We start from the raw sequence: 20,691 nt of genomic DNA on the forward strand, positions 1-20,691 counted from the left end.
GCAATGATAAAAAAATGTTAATTCTATTTTCTATTTCAATTTCACCCCCAAATTTAAATAAAAACTAAATATGAAAAAGTATTGATTACAACATAGACGTCCAAGGGGGGGGGGGGGTAAAGGGGTGATTACCCCCAAATATTTTTTTCATTTTACCCCCCCCCCCCATTTAAAATATACCCCTTTTTTACCTCCCCCAAAATCGAATTACCCCCCCCTTAACAAAATTTTACACCCTCCAAAATAAAAAGCTTTGGACGCCCCTGGATTACAAGGCTGAATATATAGAATATCATCTGCTATTATCCACTCCCTCCTTATGAAAAAGCAGTTGTAACTGAGGAAAATCCATTGGTGACTATGTTGGTTACAAGGCTGGAAAGGTAGAATATTAATTCCAGCGGACCATAGGTTGGAAAAACTCTCTGTTAATAATCTTAGTTCAGTTATATGCATAAAACTTCTATCTTTAAACCGAAACTTTTCTACAATTAGGGTCTGGTCCGTCAATCCGTAATGAAAAGCTCCTATCGTTAATTTAGAATTGTCCTAGCGATTTCAAATGGTATGGTTAGGTTATTTCTGTAGTAATGAGGTTCGATTAAGAAAACGTACCAATCGTTACCAGAATGTCCGTACGTCCATTTAAAAAATGTTGATTTTTTTACAACAATTCTTTAGGTGATATAATAATAATATTAATTATCCTATTAATCAGATTTTTGGAATACTATTACAACAAAATACAAAAAATATATATAAGCGACGGACCATCTATGTTCTGCTTTGTCAGTTCTGACACTTTATCGGTGTTAATGTTTGTTTGTCATACCGTTTCAGAGCTTCGCTTTTAAGGATGTTGTTATCCTTGTTTATAAATAAATAAGGATTTTTTTTGTATATAGATGCAAGTCATAGAGGACTAACAACTATAATTAAACCCCTTTTGGGCACTTCAACTTTTTTATGCTTTGTTTGAAGAAAGTTTTTAAAAAAGAAATCAAATAGGCCAAATAGTTTTGAAGATCTTAAAGAATACCTAGACATACAGCAAGTCTGACTCCTACGAATCATCTCGTTTTAAATTTCACTACAATGAACTAAATTCCTTGCGTAGAATGTAGAATACAACAGCAAAAAAGAAGGATAGCGCAAATATAATCAGCACCTTAAAAAGAAAATTATATACATAACTAATATTATTTCATACACAGAAATTCAAATAACCTGAAATATCTAAGAACAAGGATGTTAACATCCATAAAAGCGATGTTCAACAAATTAGAAAAAAATAAAATTAGCTTAGAAAAATGCATAAAAATGATGTATAAATAGAACGACTTTTAACTGATGTAAAGCTTGTCAGGACAATTAACATATTTTCTAATCCCTTTATCAAAAGTAGCAGGATGTCACCCTGTCAAGATGTAAGGATCTTGCTAAAAGCTGACCGATATGGTTTTTATAACTATTTGCGGTAGAGAAATTGAAAGTAGAGGGTGAATCCCCTCCCTCCTTCCCCGAAGTGCACCTTTAACTTCTCAGGACGTAAATGCAAGTTTTTTAAATATATATAAAAAATATATTTACCTTATCAGTGACCTCTCTTCTCATATACTTGGTAATCAACTTCTTAGATTGTCCAATTACTCCAGAGAGTCCTCTGTGTTCATCATCAACCTAGGAATGGATATATTATTACTTGGATATTACACCAGATTATCATGTACTCTAATCAACTTCTTAGATTGTCCAATCACTCCAGAGAGTCCTCTGTGTACATCATCAACCTAGCAATGGAAATATTATTACTTGGATATTACACCAGATTATCATGTACTCTAATCAACTTCTTAGATTGTCCAATCACTCCAGAGAGTCCTCTGTGTTCATCATCAACCTAGCAATGGAAATATTATTACTTGGATATTACACCAGATTATCATGTACTCTAATCAACTTCTTAGATTGTCCAATCACTCCAGAGAGTCCTCTGTGTACATCATCAACCTAGCAATGGATATATTATTACTTGGATATTACACCAGATTATCATGTACTCTAATCAACTTCTTAGATTGTCCAATCACTCCAGAGAGTCCTCTGTGTTCATCATCAACCTAGCAATGGAAATATTATTACTTGGATATTACACCAGATTATCATGTACTCTAATCAACTTCTTAGATTGTCCAATCACTCCAGAGAGTCCTCTGTGTTCATCATCAACCTAGCAATGGAAATATTATTACTTGGATATTACACCAGATTATCATGTACTCTAATCAACTTCTTAGATTGTCCAATCACTCCAGAGAGTCCTCTGTGTTCATCATCAACCTAGCAATGGAAATATTATTACTTGGATATTACACCAGATTATCATGTACTCTAATCAACTTCTTAGATTGTCCAATCACTCCAGAGAGTCCTCTGTGTACATCATCAACCTAGGAATGGATATATTATTACTTGGATATTACACCAGATTATCATGTACTCTAATCAACTTCTTAGATTGTCCAATCACTCCAGAGAGTCCTCTGTGTTCATCATCAACCTAGCAATGGAAATATTATTACTTGGATATTACACCAGATTATCATGTACTCTAATCAACTTCTTAGATTGTCCAATCACTCCAGAGAGTCCTCTGTGTACATCATCAACCTAGGAATGGATATATTATTACTTGGATATTACACCAGATTATCATGTACTCTAATCAACTTCTTAGATTGTCCAATCACTCCAGAGAGTCCTCTGTGTTCATCATCAACCTAGGAATAGATTTATTATTACTTGGATATTACACCAGATTATCATGTACTCTAATCAACTTCTTAGATTGTCCAATTACTCCTGATAGTCCTCTATGTTCATCATCAACCTAGGAATAGATTTATTATTACTTGGATATTACACCAGATTATCATGTACTCTAATCAACTTCTTAGATTGTCCAATCACTCCAGAGAGTCCTCTGTGTTCATCATCAACCTAGGAATAGATTTATTATTACTTGGATATTACACCAGATAATTATGTACTCTAATAAAGTAAAACTTGTAGCAGGTTGTAGCATCCCCATCATTTCCTTTCCTCCTATTGGATGAACGAAATGACCTATAAGTGATATGCATGTTAGCAACCTAAATTGACGACAATTTTTCCCCTGTCAATATATCCACGTATATTCTACATCCATTAAACTGGGTTAATATTGACTCATCACAAGCAAAAATACACACACACTAAGAGAAAAGTACAATAATGGATTTTTGGGTATAGTCCTTTCCACGACATCCCTCCATAAGGAGCGATTCTTCGTATTTTTAAAATGGCTTTTTATAGGTTATTTTAGGTTAGGTTAGGTTATATTGTGTTAGGTGATTGTCCCACAGGGTTAGGTAATTGGCCCCGCAGGGTTAGAGCCCCCCGCAGGGGCTAGAAATAGGAGAAAAGCTACTGTGAAAAATACGAAGAATCGCTCCTTATGGAGAGATGTCGTGGAAAGGACTATACCCGGATTTTTTAATACTTGGATTTTACACCAGATAATTATGTACTCTAATAAAGTAAAACTTGTAGCAGGCTAAAATAACGATCTAACCCATTTTTTCCCTCCAAGTGAATGAACGAACTAACCAATACATGGCAATGACGACAATTTTTCCCCCTGTCATAATATCCACGTATATTCTACATCCATTTGTACAATGGCTACTTGATGACTACAAACCTTAATCTAATTATTAATTAATTGAGTATCTGAATAAAATTAAAAGGAAAGTCTAAGATAACTTCCGAAACAGTTTATTTCTATCTTTTAGGGAATTTTCACATAGGTCCTAGGATGGTTAATGCTATTTTATTTTAGATTTATACTAGGGATTGTTTTTTCTGCAATTCGCTCCCCTTTAAATACAAATATCCTAGATGCTAGGGGCGAAACCGCTAGTTTCTCTATAAGCTACGAATGAATGCAAGAAACAAAGAAAGAAAAAATTAAATTACCTCCTGTAAAGTTTTAGAAGAACCTTCAAGACTGTTTAAGGTAAGGCTGGATCTTTCCACTGTTGATGCCAGCTGTCGACTTATGGACTAAAATAAATATTATGTAAATAAAATAAAAAGGGATAGTTGCACGAAATGCATTTGAACTTAATTTAGTGAACCGCATATTTGTTCCTAGTTATTGGGTTAAACTACATTCATATGGCATATATTTGATTCATTTGAAAGAATTTCAATTTTTTACCACGTAGTTTTTAAAATATCAAGACTTGAAAATCGTCTTTTTGTGATATATGCAATTTAAAAAGACGATTTTCAAGTCTTGATATTTTTAAAACTACATGGTAGAAAATTGAAATTCTTTTAAATATATGCCATATAAATGTAGTTAAACCAATCAATCAGGAAAAAATATGCAGTTCACAAAATTAAGTTCAAATGCATCTCCCTTTTCTTCTTTAAATTCTATCAAATTACCCAGTAAGGTAATTAGCCTGCATGCCAAAAGATTTGTTACTATTGTGGTATTCGGCAACCGTGAGCCATGCCTATGGCACCCCTGACCGGGGTTCGGGGAAGGGCCAAAGGCCCTCCCCCGAGTCCTGGGGAAGGGGTCTGCCGACCCCCTCCCTATGCCTAAAATTAATGATTGAATCTGACAGCCTTATTATGGTTAAGCTGTATTGTTAATTCCCCCCACCCTTCCCAGGGATGGGGGATCATTATTGCCCAAACTGACTATTGTATATGTATTATATTGCTTTTATTTATGATTATTTATTCCTATCTGTGTAGCTATTGTTTGTTGTATATAACTTTAGTAATCCTTAGACCTTCAATAAAGGAACAACTGAATAGATGCTGTTTATTATTTAGTGATTGCTAGAGAAGCGTAGCTTCTCTATAGTATAGGTGTCCACGTCTGTTCACACTGTCGTAGTCATTTTGAACTCTGGTGTCTGCCATTTATCCTAGGCGGATACCACAACTTTTGGTGACAGCTGTGTGAGATTACGGCAAACCACAAGTGTAGAGCAGACGCGCAGCTGAGGCTAAGGTACTCCCAGCAGTGAAACTGGCAAAACTGACACAAGCAACCTGAATTACCCACCCTGGATAGCAAGGTCTAACTCTGCATCCGGCAGTTGTGGAAGCGAAACAGCGAAACTTGACGGAGAACCGCGAGAAGCGCCGACATCTAAGGGAGAATTGAGCGCTCAAGGGCTGAAACAGGCCTGCGGACGGGCTGAAACAGGCCAACTAAGTGCAAACGGCTGAAAATAGGCCAACATTTACTGCAAGAGATAGCAGGATTCGAACCAGCGGCGCTGCAGGACGGGACATTCCCTGCCGCCATCAGCCGGATTCGGATACACGGCGCTGCAGGACGGGACATTCCCTGCCGCCGACAGACTGAAACAAGCCAAGGATTCGAACCAGCGGCGCCGCAGGACGGGACATTCCCTGCCGCCACCAGCCGGATTCGGATACACGGCACTGCAGGACGGGACATTCCCTGCCGCCGATAGGCTGAAACACGCCAAATAGCTGCGAGCTGCGAGCCAACATACGAGTGTAGTGTACCAAGCAGAGGAAACTACGTCAACTCCAAGTATCCTGTGAGGCTACAGCGCAGCCACCCATCTAGAAAAGCAGATATTATATCACATTGTAGGGATTACCACCCTAGTGTGATGGCTGAACAATAGATTTATGAGCAAGGATTGGAAAACAATTTGTTGTGTATTGTGATAAAACTAAAAATAGAACAGGCTTGGTAAGCAAATCTGTTATGTATTGTGATAAGGCCAAAAATAGAATCTAGATGTAATATAACAATGCATTGATAAACAATCTAACCACCCAAGCCTCCAGCACAACAAATACACCCCTTATTCCAGAGGAAAGGGAGGGGCCCACCATCCATTGAAGAAAATACAATCAAGGTGACATAACAATAAGCCCAGGATTAAGGAGAAAGGGCACCATTACCTCACCACACAGTTACCTCAAACCCACAGCACTCCCCCTTCCCCACAGGGGGAACGGACGGTTTTACCCCGTCCCCTCACGCGCTTCCCCCCTCCTACCCACACTTGACTAAGTCCGCCCACGGTGTGGAGCTAGCGACCGGGAGAACAGAGCGCCATTTATGGGTCGCGCAACAGAGTTCGGGACATATCACAAAATTCAACGGACAAAGCGGACCAATGAGAGAGCGAGTTGAGGGATAAGTGCGCGTTTTACCTGTGTGCGCGGATGTGACGGTGCGTAAGCGCGCTGCAAGGAAAGGATATTTCACGCACACACACACACACCCACACACACAGGAGCGGAGCTACTCCATAGCATCTAACAGAGATATTTTTAGAAAATAAGAATTACAAGCTTCTCCCTCCTATCTATAGTGTGATAAAGGAAAACCCAATCAGTTCCTGACAGCAGTTCAGACCCTCAACAGCTATCTACCCCTACCAGCCTACTCTACAAACTCAGAAAAAACTAGTGACAAGTAAATCTAAGTTATATCTTTGTAGTTAAACTACCAACCTAGTGATAAACAGTGTTGGCTGCTAGGCTAGAAAGCCTCAAGTGTAAACCATTTTTAATATTGACTTATAACTTTGTGTCCCGCCGCTGAACCGTTGACCCGATGGAGCAGCCGCAAGCGCCAGGAGGCGACCAAGCCCAAGGATGGCTCCAGGATGACCCCCAGCCGGCTCCAGCCGAGTACCGCAAGCTGATGCTGAGTAACCTGCCGGAGTATAGAGGACCGCCCAAGCAATCCTGGAGCTCCCACATCCGCAGACTTGAGATGTCATGGGCGGCTTACCGCGTGCCGCCCCATGACACCCTCAACCGCCGCAACGCCCTTTTACTGTCACTGGTAGGGCAAGCGGCGGAAATGGCTTCTCATCTGTTTGGCGAGGCAGGCCAAGCCTTGACATACGAACAAGTCAAGGCCGAGTGTGAAATGTTATTTCGTCCAGCCTTTGAATCCCAGACTTTGAAGCAAGCCTTCAGGGATTACAGGCAACACTCGACAGAACCTATACAAGCATACATATCCACAAAGTGTGCCTTGTATAGGGAGGCCTACAGCCATGAGGATCTCGAGTTATTAATCGATGAATTAAATCGTGGCATTCGTAACGCTAATGTGAAACGTGAAATGATGAGTCATGAGATCGCCTCTGTACCTGAGTACACGAGGCGAGCCATGTTCACCGTCACCATGATTACCAAGCAGCTGAAGGAGGGTGTGTGCCTAGTGGACGCCACCGACGGGCTCACGGGATCAGCCAGCGTCCAGTTGCCCAACTACGACGAGTCGGAGCCAATGGAGATTGGCGCCTTGGCTCCGGGTCTCCACCAGATGGGGAAGGTCGCCCCAGATGACAAGACTTCAGGCCGCTGTTACCGCTGCCAAGGGAAAGGCCACCAAGCCCGAGACTGTCCGACGCCTATGGAAGTCAGCCTAGAGGAGAGACGCACCCAGCCACGCCGTGACCGTCCTGCCAAGTGCGAGCGTTGCCACTATGCTGGCCATACGGCGGCCGAGTGCAGAGCCGACTGGGACCAGGTAGCCGGCCGGAGGCGCACTGCAGACAAGGGCGCTCCCCCAGGAAAGCCCAGCAGAGTAGCCCACATGGAAGGGAGCGCGCCCCCAGCACCACCGCAGCAAGCAGCCGCCCCCAATGCAGCGGGCCGAGCCGACGGAATGCCGCAGTTTGGAACCGTCCCAGCTAGAATCAACGTACTGGGAGGCGCGGCTGAACCCAACCGGGTTGGCCTGGGCTTCAGCCTCAACCACCTGGGGCCGGAGTTTGTGCAGCCCAACAACATTGCCGAGCCAGAAGTTCTGAGGCCCCAGCCTCTTAGCCTAAACATGATGGGGCCTGCCCGACCGAGCCTACCCAGCAAGAGTGGAGGGGCGCTACCCAGCGTCACTGAGACGGTGTACGGAGAGGCCCTGGCGGCCGTTGAACAAGAGAGGCAGGAGGCGCTAGCCAGCACATCAGAGTCGATGTATGGGGCGCCACCCGGCGCCGCCACCTGCGATGACTGGGGGGTGCTATCCAGCGCCTCCACCCTGGTGCCTGGGGCGACAACCGTCGCCGCCACCGAGATACCTGGATCCTGGAACGAGCCAGCAGTCCCAGAGGAAGGGGTGACACCCGTCACCCCCAGTCAGCCAGCGCCACCAGCCTGTAGGGAGAGCCCAGCCATACACCATCCAGCGCCCCCTGCCAGCCGAGGAAACCCAGCTGCCCAGCACTTCCAGTCAAGCCAGGACAAGTTAAATTTAACAAATGTATTGTATCCAAATTATTGTAAACCCCCAACCTTGCCTGTGCCTCCTGCACCAGAGGCTGGGGAGATTGAAATTTGGGGATATAAGGACTTGCCTGTGCCACATGCACCTGAGTTCCTAGGGCAGGGGAGGGACGTGAGTCAGGGCGAGCCTGTGCCACACACACTTCAGCCCCATGCCACTGGGCATGCCATGGACAAGGGAAGGGACCCCTTGGGGCTAGGGGAGCCGACACCCAGGCAGGCGCCTGTCAGTCTGTCATTGGGGAGGGTATCGGGGTGCCCCGGACACACAAAGATAACGCTCAATGGAAATTTGTATCTAGCCAGGAGCAGCCCAGCCGTGTCCAGCCCCAAGAAGCAGCCGTGACCCGAGCCGAAGATCCCCAGCCGCGTGCGCGAGGTAGATGGCTGTCTGGTAGCTTCTCACACTGGTGGATGGTTCTGTGGGGACTACTGCTGGCAGCCGTGTGGCCTACAACTAGCTACGTCCTGGTAGGGTGGGACTGCGCCAACCCCACCCACGTCACAGCCTACAATAAGGAGAAGATGTGTAGCACGGAACAGCTGCACCAGGAGGTGCCCCTGGGCCATGAAGTACATGTCCTGCAGCAAGTCAAGATTAGGGAAACAACAGGATACAGTTGTCAGCTCACCGTGTCCCAGTGGACATTCAGGTGTGGGGTATGGGGTCACCTCAAGGTGACCTCGGTCCCCACCCTCATGAGGCCAACCAAGATTGATCCAGAAACGTGCCGAGACCTGGCCAGGAACCGCGTCTACACGCTGCCAGGCAAGACCCAGCCACTGACGTTCCAGCTGAACCATCCCCTGTTCTTCACCCTCGACATGGTGGGCGCCTTGGTCAACAGCCCCGAGGGGGTGGGTTGTGAAGGGGAGGACGTCCACTTCGAGGGCCAGCTGTACCGCAATGAATTAGTGCTCCAGGAACGACGGCTGCTGGTCAAGGAAGAGACCTACGTAGTAGAGGATGGACGGGTGGAGTCCCAATCTGACCACCTGACCCTAGAATGTCCCCATTCTGAGCTGTCTTGCATCACTGGGGAAGCAACCTACGTGTGGGACCACCTGGGGAGAGATTGCCCCTTGAGGCTGATCCGCAGCCTCCAGCCTAGCCTAGTGATGGATGCGTTCCTGGTTGACCATCAAGCCCAGTTCTTCATCAACATGACCACCCCCACCTCAATAGTGAACTGCGACTTTGAGGCCCATGCCACCAACCACCCAGCATTGTTCGTGGCAGCTGACCCGGCCGCGGCAGCGCTGCCCAGAGTATCGGCCAGGGATGTGGATGTCCCCCTGCAGGCCCAGATACATGCAGGCTACATTGGATTTACCCTGGAGACACGCATGAAAAGCACAGCGGCAGAAGAAGTAGCGGCCAATTGCTGGAAGCTCCAGCAACTAGACCCGGCCCACCCGGTGCGTGTCCAGGGGAGCACGTTCTCTGTGCTGAGGGGAGATGTCCTGCTCCAGCTTACCTGCCAACGCAACAAATATGTTGTCCATGAAAGCAATGAATGTTGGGACAAAGTACCAGTGGAACCCACAGGATTTGTAGACGCCGTGACACGGGTGTATAGCGACCACGCCACCAAGATTCCCTGCTCCTCCACCTACCCCCTGACTGTGCACGCGGAGGAAGGCTGGATAGAGCTAACCCCCGCACCTAAGCAGAGGCCACCCCCGCTGGATACGCCCAAGCAGCTGCTGACAGAACCCTTGGATGACTTTAGTTCGGGAGGCTTGTATTCGCAGGCTGAGCTGAACGACTGGCAGCAGCTGCTAGCGTTCCCAGCGTATAAAGCCGCCATGCTGACCGGCCTGTCCTATGGCTCATGCGTTCAGCAAGGTAGCTGTTCGGCCACCGGAGACCATGGGATCGTGTCCTACAATATCGACCGACTGGCGGAGGAAGGAGAGGCCGCCCTGGATGTCTGGGCTGGGTTCAGACAAGCTATTCACGAGTGGGGAGATGGCGCAGCCATACTGTGTTTGCTGTTGTTGATCCTCAAACTGCTGGGGGATCTGACCATCATTTCCCTGGCAGCCGCACAAGGAGGTGTACGGGCCGCCATGAATGCGATGTCACAAGTGTTCCTGTACCATCCAACCTTGTACAGGAAGGCCTTGGCCAGAGCCCGGCTCACCCATGCCAAGTCCCGGGACTTTTCAGTAGACTGGGATGCCATTCCCATCGGCCGGGAAGCCGCCGAGGAAATGGTATCCATGCAATCAGCTGATAGCGGGCATGACCGCCCAGGCAGGCCTGGACCGCCCTCTGGAAGACCCCGCGGCCCCTCGGGAGGCCAGGCTGCCGCTCAGACGGTCAACTTGGCAGCCAGTGCCCCAGCCGCTGCCAACAACAACCAGAATGCCCCGCTGCTGACCGGCCCCGCAGCAGCTGTGCCCCACGCCAACCTGACACCTGCCGGCGCCGAGCTACGTGTCCAACCAAAGCCAGCCTCTACCTTCTATCCCACGTTGGGAGCCCATCAGCCCTGAAAATCACCACTAGGATTCCATTGAATCATTATCATTTGTATATATCTTAGCCCTAAGGAGCGGGCCGAAGGCCTCAACCACTGTTGGAAGTCTGGCAGGGAGACCCCCTCCAAGCCTTCCGAGGGGAGAGTTGTGGTATTCGGCAACCGTGAGCCATGCCTATGGCACCCCTGACCGGGGTTCGGGGAAGGGCCAAAGGCCCTCCCCCGAGTCCTGGGGAAGGGGTCTGCCGACCCCCTCCCTATGCCTAAAATTAATGATTGAATCTGACAGCCTTATTATGGTTAAGCTGTATTGTTAATTCCCCCCACCCTTCCCAGGGATGGGGGATCATTATTGCCCAAACTGACTATTGTATATGTATTATATTGCTTTTATTTATGATTATTTATTCCTATCTGTGTAGCTATTGTTTGTTGTATATAACTTTAGTAATCCTTAGACCTTCAATAAAGGAACAACTGAATAGATGCTGTTTATTATTTAGTGATTGCTAGAGAAGCGTAGCTTCTCTATAGTATAGGTGTCCACGTCTGTTCACACTGTCGTAGTCATTTTGAACTCTGGTGTCTGCCATTTATCCTAGGCGGATACCACACTATCTTAATTCTTCATTTGATTTGATCCCATTGATAGTAAGATCTACCCTACCCATACAGACAGGGGACAATGCCAGTGATCAAAATGGATAAGACAATGGCCGATAAAAATTTATGTACATCCTTTATTATGACAAACTAAATTACCCCTTCTGTACATTAAAAGTAGTGATTGAAACGTTTGAACACTCAACTTAATAAACCAATCAATTAAAGTTCAGGAAAAGTCCCTAAAGTTGTTAAGCCAACGAATAATAAAACTTTGGATACTGGTGTAATAAACAGCCCATTCTCCCCAAAGTTATATGGTACCAAAAATTTTATGATCGCGTAATCTTATTCGTTGGCTTACAATTTTTGGTACGTTATCAAATCTTGATTGGTTGGTTCAAACTTGCAGTTTTAACCAATAATTTGATCTATAAATTGGGTAATTTTCCTCATCACCATTGGGTTTGAAGAACAAAAAATCGCCAATTGTACTATCCCCTAATTTACCCACACTATCTTTTAATTATATTCTTACCAACAGACGAACATTGCATAATAGTTATTTCTCGCGTCGTATTATAAACAGCTTTCCGCAGATATAGAATGTACAATTATAAGATTAAAACCAGTTTTTTTAGCCAAGAGGTGGCGAAGGCACGGGCTAAAAATACTGGTTGTAGTCTTATGATTATACATTTCTATATTCGTAGAAAGCTGGATATAATACGAAGCTAGACATAGTTTTTTTCGTATGGATGAGATGCTAGACATAGTTTTTTCGTATGGATGAGAATCGGTTCCTATCTACAGGATTCGAATGAATACAAAAATTAACTTAAAAGTTTTCGACATTAATACCAACCTTTAAACTACTTGTAATGTTGCTATGCTGTGAAACTAAACTCTCTCTACTTTCACCGTTCTTATTTCTTTGCCTAAATAATAAAACTATAATTATAATTAAAAAGATTAGATAATACTTTTCTAATTTAATAATCGATATATTATTACTTGGATGTTCCACCAGATTTTCATTTACTCTGATAAGTGATAAAGTAATACTCGCAGCTGGCTAAAATAATGATACCCACTGTCAACCCCTTTACACTATCCCCTCCCTCGTACTGTGTAAAAGAACTGACCAATAAATGAGGTTCATACCTATTACCAAACTAAGTTGACGACAAATTGTCCCCAATTTTTTTCCAATCCAATTTGCAATGATGTCACTAAACAGACTTCTGTTATTTGTAGTGTTTAAAAAATCAGATGGGTTTAGATTGCTTCATTATTTTGAGAAAATTTGTTTAGGGGGTTTCAGTGTCCGATAAGCACTTTTTGGAAAAGCACCATTTTGCTCCTAATAGTTATTTATCGCATAGTATTATAGACAGTTTTCCGTGGATGTTTAATAGAAAAACTATAAAATTAAACAAGTTTTGTTAGCCCCAAGGAACCGAAGGCCCAGGCTAACAAAACGGGTATTAATTTTATGATTTTTATATTCGTGGAAAATTGTCTGTAATTCGATGCTATACATGATCTCACAGTATGGCAGAGAACCAGTTCTAGTCCATCGGATATTAATCTGTTTCGAAGCCATACTGGAAAATCCATTCTCTACCTTAATTCCGAGGTGCCGCTCATCAATTCTTTCTTAGTTTTCTTTTCCAGCTGTGTGATTTGATTGACATTGGCCAGCCGGAATTGACTTTGACAAGACGTCAGCTGGTCCTTGTAGCCAGCATACATGGAACTACAAAATTGGATTTATTATTACACTGATCTTACACAAGATTATCATGTACTAGTACTAAAGTGAAACTTTTAGCTGGGTAAAATAATGATCCCCCATCCACCACCTTTATCCCATCCCCTAACTTTCTACTGGATGAACGAACTGACCAGTAAATGACTGAGGAAATAGTAACCTCAATTGACGATAAATTTTCCCCTGTCATAATATCAAATCCATGTATATTCTACCTACACTAAGTACATTACTTATTGAATAAATTTGATTAAATATTGATTTTGATGTTGATTAGAAGGGAAATTTATTTTTAAATCTTTTATCACGGTAACATGAACTTTAGAAATTAAAATCGTTTCATTTAAGTCAACATTTAAATGAAAATATGAATTTTATTGAATAGTTTTTCACATTAAAAATAATTTTAGGTTATTAAAAACATTGTCTTTATATGTATAGAGATTTGTATGTTCATAATTCATATGAATCCCAATTCTATAGATTAAAATTAAGGGTTGAAAAGTTTAGACATTACTAATTTGGAAAAAGGCATAATTAACATAATATTTGTAAATAAAAATATTACCTTGCTTTTTCACCTTCATCTGTATTTAGGGCTTCAGTGGCAACTGTTTCTAATTCCTATACAAATAAATCATTCAATATCTAAAATGATGTCAATGTGTCCCTCTGTTTGAATCTTAAGATATCGGTAGGTAACCTCTCGACGATTGGACTCTGTCCTTTGGCCGTTTTTCATCGATATTCAGGGGTATATATTATATAATGTATATTCTGCAAAATTGACCCTGCTAAAGACGGGTAAAAATATGTTGGTGGGGGAAAAAATTGAAAAAATGAAGAGAAATGAAAACTTTTCCTTGGTGAAAAACTAAAATAATGTGTGGGAGGGGGGATAATATAAATAGAATAAAGAGATCTGAATTTTTTTTTCCATTTTAACCCTTCCTTGCTTGAAAATAACCAGGAGGGGAAAAAAAAATTTGCAGCAGGGGAAAAAATTAATCTTGTGCAGAATAAACACCCCTGTAGATATTTTTAGGTGAAAAAGTTACCAGAAAACTCCCTACCTAACTAAGGCAATTATCGGTAATTGCTTTAAGTCCAATTTTGACTAACTTAGGTCCTAAGATAATTTCCTGAGCTAGATCTTTAAATCATTTCAATGGTGCGCCAAAACGGGGTGCGCCGAATTTCAGCCAATCACAGCGCGGCATTTTGTAAAATGCTGTGCTCTCATTGGTAGAAAGTTGGCTCACCCCGATTTGGCGCACCATTGAAATGATTTAAAGATCCAGCTCTGTTAGGACTTGCTATACTTTTCCGTAAGCTTTCTAATGTTCTTAGTTTTATTTAAAAATATTAATATATGTTATGTACATTAAAAAAAACGATTATTGTCCCCACCCCACTTAACTTAATTACCTTTCTAAAAATCCTCACAAATATCTTCTGAATCTAATCTTTATAGAAACACTGCAATTTAATAACCTACTTGTAAAAGAGATCTCATATTATCCATCATGGCTCTAACTGAAGCATTCTGCAAACAAAATCAATGGATTATTATTACTTGGATCTTACACCAGATCATAATGTACTCTAATAAAGTAAAACTTGTGGCTGGCTAAAATAACGACCCCCTCCATCCCATCCTACTGGAAAAAAACAAAATGACCAATAATGTCCATGGTAGAAATAGATAGTTCGAAAAACTGTAATGCGATAATTAAATTAAAAAAACGTATACCATTATTAGTAGATGTATTAGCAAAGCTTTTCTATATTAAGTTAGTTTACCATGAAGTGATTATCTCTGCTGCAAGGGTGTTTGTAAATGAATGTAAGTGTGACAGATGTTGGACGAACGAATGTTTTTGGATATGCTACGCCATGAAATAAACTTTTATTTTATAAGTAAAATGATTTGATTTTCCTTAAAATGTATTTCTTTACGACTAAAGGTTTACCTCTAGAGGTCTGTAGGGGCACGGGAGAGAAAGAGAGGGGAACTTTTCTATTAGGGGAGAATTAAATTGTTAAATATCTTTCCCTAGAATGGATATAAACCTTCCATGGACCTTTAAGAATCTTCAAAGTAAAAGAAAACCATATCAGTTTAGCGAGATCCTTCGGTACAGACAGACAAACATTCTGTTACTTTAAGGGAGGATCAGGAGCTAAGAACCTAAAGGATTCTAGGGGTATTTAAGCTGAAGAGGGGGGGGGGGGGGGGGCAGACACCCGCCCGGCGAGATCCTTCGCTACATACAAAAAAAGCTTACTACTTTATATTACAGGATTATCTGAATAACATTCTACCTGTTCATCTATTTCTTTAAATGTTGAACACAGGACGAAATCTTGTATGCTTTTCCTTCAAATATTCAGAGATAATAAAACTTTAACAGTCATTTATTGCATCGTAGTCACTATAACAACATTCGTATAGTCTATTTCCACTAACGTACTAAGCAAACCAAAATTTTTGCAAGCATTCTTAATATATTGATAATCAATGTAAATCTGTAAATTTTGTCGAGGCTTGACCATCGTCATTAAACAGAATTTCCAAAAAAAGCTGCCAAGCCGTTGAATATCATCACAACAATAATAAGGGGTACTTTTGAATATAATAATTGCGGATATATATCAATTTATCGTCCATTGTCTTATCCCTTAAGATCCCTGCCTGAATCTTAATGTTTTAAAAATGATTTTATCATTCATTACTAGGATCTTAAATGCAACTTATTATCATGTAATTGTAATCATGTAGTGAAAATTGTAGCTGGCTAAAATAAATATATATTTCGTATTCATTCGAATCCGGTGGATAGGAACCGGTTCTCATCCATACGAAAAAACTATGTCTAGCATCGTATTATATCCAGCTTTCTACGAATATAGAAATGTACAATCATAAGATTAAAACCAGTTTTTTTAGCCGGTGCCTTCGGCACCTCGGGGCTAAAAAAACTAGTTTTAATCTCATAATTGTACTTTCTATATCCGCGGAAAGCCGTTTTTAATACGATGCGAGAAATATCCATGTATATTCTATATCCATTGTTACAATATTATGATTACCTAATTTTAAGACCAATCTGGGTCAACTCATTTTCTATTTCTTCCAAGGATCTTTTTGTCAACATTTTTAAATATTATCTGAAAACTTTTGCATATACATTATACATATTCACAATCAATCAATCAAAAAAACAACAATTTTTATAGTTTTAATCAAAAATTCTATTCCAAGTGAGAGAAAAAAACTGAAAAAATCACAAGCAGAGAATGAAAAAGAACACACTAGCTTCAAAATAATCATAAGAATATGAAAACAAAATTACATTATTAATATTCTGCACTGACAATTTTGTCATTAATTCTTAAATTAAATTTAGGGTGTAGTAGTAATATGGTTAGTTTAATACATTACAGGGTGGTTCTTAAAAATGTTTAAAATATCAGTTAAATATCTGCCATGATACAAAAAGTGATATTATGGTTAAACATTTTTAGTAGCCACCCTGTGTTATGTGTAATTTTGGACAGTGGACAAGAAAGCCTAATCATTAACACACACATATATATTACAAGCAAGTTTAGTACAGGGTGTCCGCTAATATGTATGCATTTATAGTTTTACCTTAGTTGCAAATAAAGTCAGAATCAAAATCAAAATGTACTAGTAAGACTTTTAAGACACCCTGCAAATTTTAAACCCAATCATTTAAATGTAGTTTGTTTAAAATAGTCCTTAATATTTTTTAAAAATTGGGCATTATTTCTGATTTATGGTCCAAAAGAAAGAAAAAATAACTACACATAAATGATTACGTTTAAATACTATAATGATTAAAAAAAACTAAGCAAAAAATGGCAAAATCAAGATTTTTACAAATATGATATTTTAAAATCTAAAGTAATGAAACATTGTATAGCAATAATATCCTAAGATTAATATATTTAAACTAAACATAACATGCTTGGCAATTCAATATGACTTGTAACATTGATATGTGACTTTTGAGAAAAAATAATTTGGTTAGATCCAATTCTTTTTTAAGGCAATAATTATAGTTTTAAAAAGTCAATAGTTGAAGGTCACCAACAATTAAAAATGAATATCTACAAATCTAAATATTAATAATAACATATAAATTTAAGAACTAATAATATTACAAGAATGAATTTCAAAAAAAGCTCGAAAATTATCAAAATCCAAAACATGAAAACAAGCAATATAATATTAATCATAATGTACATTAATATAACAACAATTATGGATGAAAAAAAGCACTTTCATCAAATTCTAGAGAAATTTTTAAGAATTAATTGTATTTTTACTTTTTAGTCTGAATAAGTGCATGTGCTTGAAAACCAGAATCAGCAAAATCGAGGGATGGATGTATATTGTAAAGAATATTTTGTTCTAATAGCCTAAAGATTCAGTAAAATTCAGATTTTGCGGGGGGGGGGGGAGGGTAAAATGCGGAGTTTAAAAGGTTTTAGGGGAGTAATCTCATACAATTTTTAAAATTTTGAGGGGGGGGGGGTCGAAGTTTTAAGTGGGTTAAACACCCCTTAACCACTCCCCTCACTGCTGAATTGAAGTTTCTGCATGCACAGCTCCTAAAATGTTTTTATTACCCTACCTATTTATTTGGTTCTATTCAGTCCAATTGTAAAGAAGGCAGTTTATTCAAACACTAAAATAGGAAGTTTAAAAATTTAAATTTAATAGAATGAAAATGATTGAATGTGAAAATTAAAAGTAATGCCAAATTTGACAGTGAATCAATGAATAAAATAATATCAAAGTGAAGTAATTATAATTAATAATCTAGAAGTGACTAAACTGCAAGCAAGAAGCTCATCAAATAAAAGATTATATGACAAATAATTGCTCAATTATCAGCTACCATTAAAGAAATCACGTACAAAAAAGTTTAAATGGCTGGAATAATGATTTTGAAAAACAGTTATTAGAACAGAGAATTCAAATATCCAGTTCCATGTAGTTCATGTCTCCCAAAAATAATCTTTCACATCTCGATTCTAAAAATTGTTATTTCATTCAAATCTTAATCCTGGACCCTTAAATAATTCTAGGATAAAAACTAAAAAATTTTATTTAAACAAAAAGTTAAGATTTTTAGTGGATTTGTAAAGTTTAGTTTTCTCTAGAATCAGAAATACATTAGTACAAAAACAACAAGGCAAGGTTTACAGTAAACATTAAATCACACATTATATTATATGTATATATGTTACATATATTGGCCACTAGTATAAACTAATTACTATAATAATAATAAAAAGATATGTGCACTGATAATAATTAGGAAAATCTATAACTTCTCCTAAATTATCAAAATTTCAAAATCAAATACTCAATTTGACATTTACACAAATTTCATTTTTATTTGTGTTGTGCGCAAAAATTTGTTTTTTTTTATATTACAAGGCCTAAATCTTTTCATTTTTCGCCATTTTGTTTAAATTCGCGGGCTTTCTGAAAAACGTTGTTAATTCCCGCCAAATTAAAAAATTGGCGGGTTTTTTACAAGAGCTGTTGTAATTATAATATAACTTAAGAGAACTTAATAAGACAGCAGCATTTGCCTAGAAAATGGTCCGATAGTTAAAAATAGATCTGGCCCATATGACTACAATTAATCTATGTACTGTACATTTATGTTAGGTTATTACATCCAGGAAATGTTCAAGGGTTGAAACTATATATATATTAACTAGCTAGAGTAAAGATACATTCAGTTTTCCACAAAGTGCTGCCACAACTAATTGTGTGCTATCTTTTAATCTCGTCTTTAAGTAAAATATTACCATTAAGAGATCTTGTATCTTTGAAAATTATTAATCTAAGCTTAAAATAATCACAAATGTTCTAATAAATTGGCACATAACCATTTAATTACATAACATTCACTAAATTATAGGTTTACAAGAGAGTTTAATACAACTATTATCATAATATTTTCACAAAAAAAGTAGATATTTGAAGGAGAAAATGAAATATTGTTGAAAATGCATAATGTTGCATCGTTATTTCTGTTTATATATTAAGTGTATTTCAATTATGAACACATAGATTTTGCTTTGGGGTTGACAATTTTAAAGAACATCTTATTGGTTCAACATTAAACAAAATATTCAAGTCAAAAGGCATTATGTTTAACCATATTTTGTTTATATGCTGTTAACCAATTTGTTAGAATGTTCCTTTTTCTGACTTTACATTATAGAATACAATAGCATGTTGTAATATGTGTTTTGAAGAGTGTGAAATATAGATTAGCTGGATATTTCTGAACACATAGGAGATTAATTTTCACTAAGAGCCTACAACAGTACCCAAATAGGGCATTATACCACACATGTTCTTATAAACATGAAATGTTTGTGACATAAGCTTGTTTGTTTGTTGAAATATTACACACCAAGATACTTTAATACAGAATTAGTTCTAACAAACATTATGTTTTGAAATGTGTGGATCTTGTTAATTACAATTTTAAGATGAAAAGCTGATCACAATTTTATTTCATGTATTGATTAGTGAAGTCTAAAATTAGCTTTGGTAAAGTTATCAAAAACAGAAAAAGCCCTTAAAGATAAATCAAACAAAATAAAGCAACTTTTAGGGACTAGATGATTTTTCTTTTAGTTTAGACAAAAAACTAAAGAAATGCAAATAAAGCAGATTATAAATTAGTTTAGATTAAACACATAACAAAAAATTGAAAATAACTTTTAGTTATTTTTGTTATTTAAGATGTTTAGCAGTCATAAAATATTATTTTACAGAGTTAGATTAGCATATGATAATAGAATATTAAGACTATTATATTATTTAGAGATATTTAATTGTGTGACAAAATAGAATTTTAACAGCAGCCATTACAGGATTATATCTTGTTGAAATAATATATCCAATCCTATTTTTTTTAAAATTCAAAATGGCCACCATTTTGAATTTGTTACAAAGTATGTCATGTTAGTTTATCAACTGATGTTTGCAAGGAATCCATCGAGTGTAGCAGATTAGTAAAGTACATTTACTAAGTTTAGGTTGCCTTTTAATACTTTAAATAGGCATACAATTACTATCTAGCAGGTTTTATTTTCCTCTTATAGTCAAGGTACAGAATTATGATAGATGTACATTATACAAGTTTAGTGGCATCCATATGTCTTGAGTGTTTAGAAATCAATATCAACATTTTGGTTGATATAATAAAGACAACTTTCTTGTGGCAGCTGTTTTTATACATGAAGACGACTTTCACGTAAACAGCTGATTTATGCACGAAGACGACTGTACTAAATAACTGATTTATGCATTGAAGACGTCATTCTGTCAAATATGCCAAAGACGACATTTGTGTATCAGCTGAATGGTGCGGGGCGCGGAGAAAACTTGAAACGTTGCAGCCTGAAGAC

General features: G+C 39.2%; 1 protein-coding gene across 2 annotated transcripts; it reads right to left on the reverse strand.

Annotated features, from left to right (window-relative positions):
* Positions 1–263: 263 nt before the first annotated feature.
* Positions 264–16,404, reverse strand: Sec20 (vesicle transport protein Sec20). Of its 2 annotated transcripts, XM_080170601.1 has the most exons (10): positions 16,312–16,404; positions 15,544–15,598; positions 14,717–14,764; positions 13,787–13,842; positions 13,072–13,203; positions 12,310–12,382; positions 4,018–4,104; positions 1,591–1,680; positions 1,109–1,168; positions 264–425 (listed from the first exon to the last, which is right to left on the reverse strand). In XM_080170601.1, exons 1-10 carry the CDS (start codon positions 16,374–16,376, stop codon positions 318–320), a joined length of 774 nt encoding a protein of 257 aa, XP_080026727.1. In that variant the 5' UTR covers positions 16,377–16,404; the 3' UTR covers positions 264–317. The 2 variants fall into 2 exon arrangements, with proteins under 2 accessions (XP_080026727.1, XP_080026728.1); XM_080170602.1 differs by lacking the exons at positions 264–425; positions 1,109–1,168; positions 1,591–1,680 and adding an exon at positions 2,905–3,000.
* Positions 16,405–20,691: the final 4,287 nt, after the last annotated feature.

This window comes from Acartia tonsa, chromosome 8 (genome assembly GCF_053477335.1).
Source record: "Acartia tonsa isolate MP-2025a chromosome 8, ASM5347733v1, whole genome shotgun sequence".
NCBI classification, from domain to species: domain Eukaryota; kingdom Metazoa; phylum Arthropoda; class Copepoda; order Calanoida; family Acartiidae; genus Acartia; species Acartia tonsa.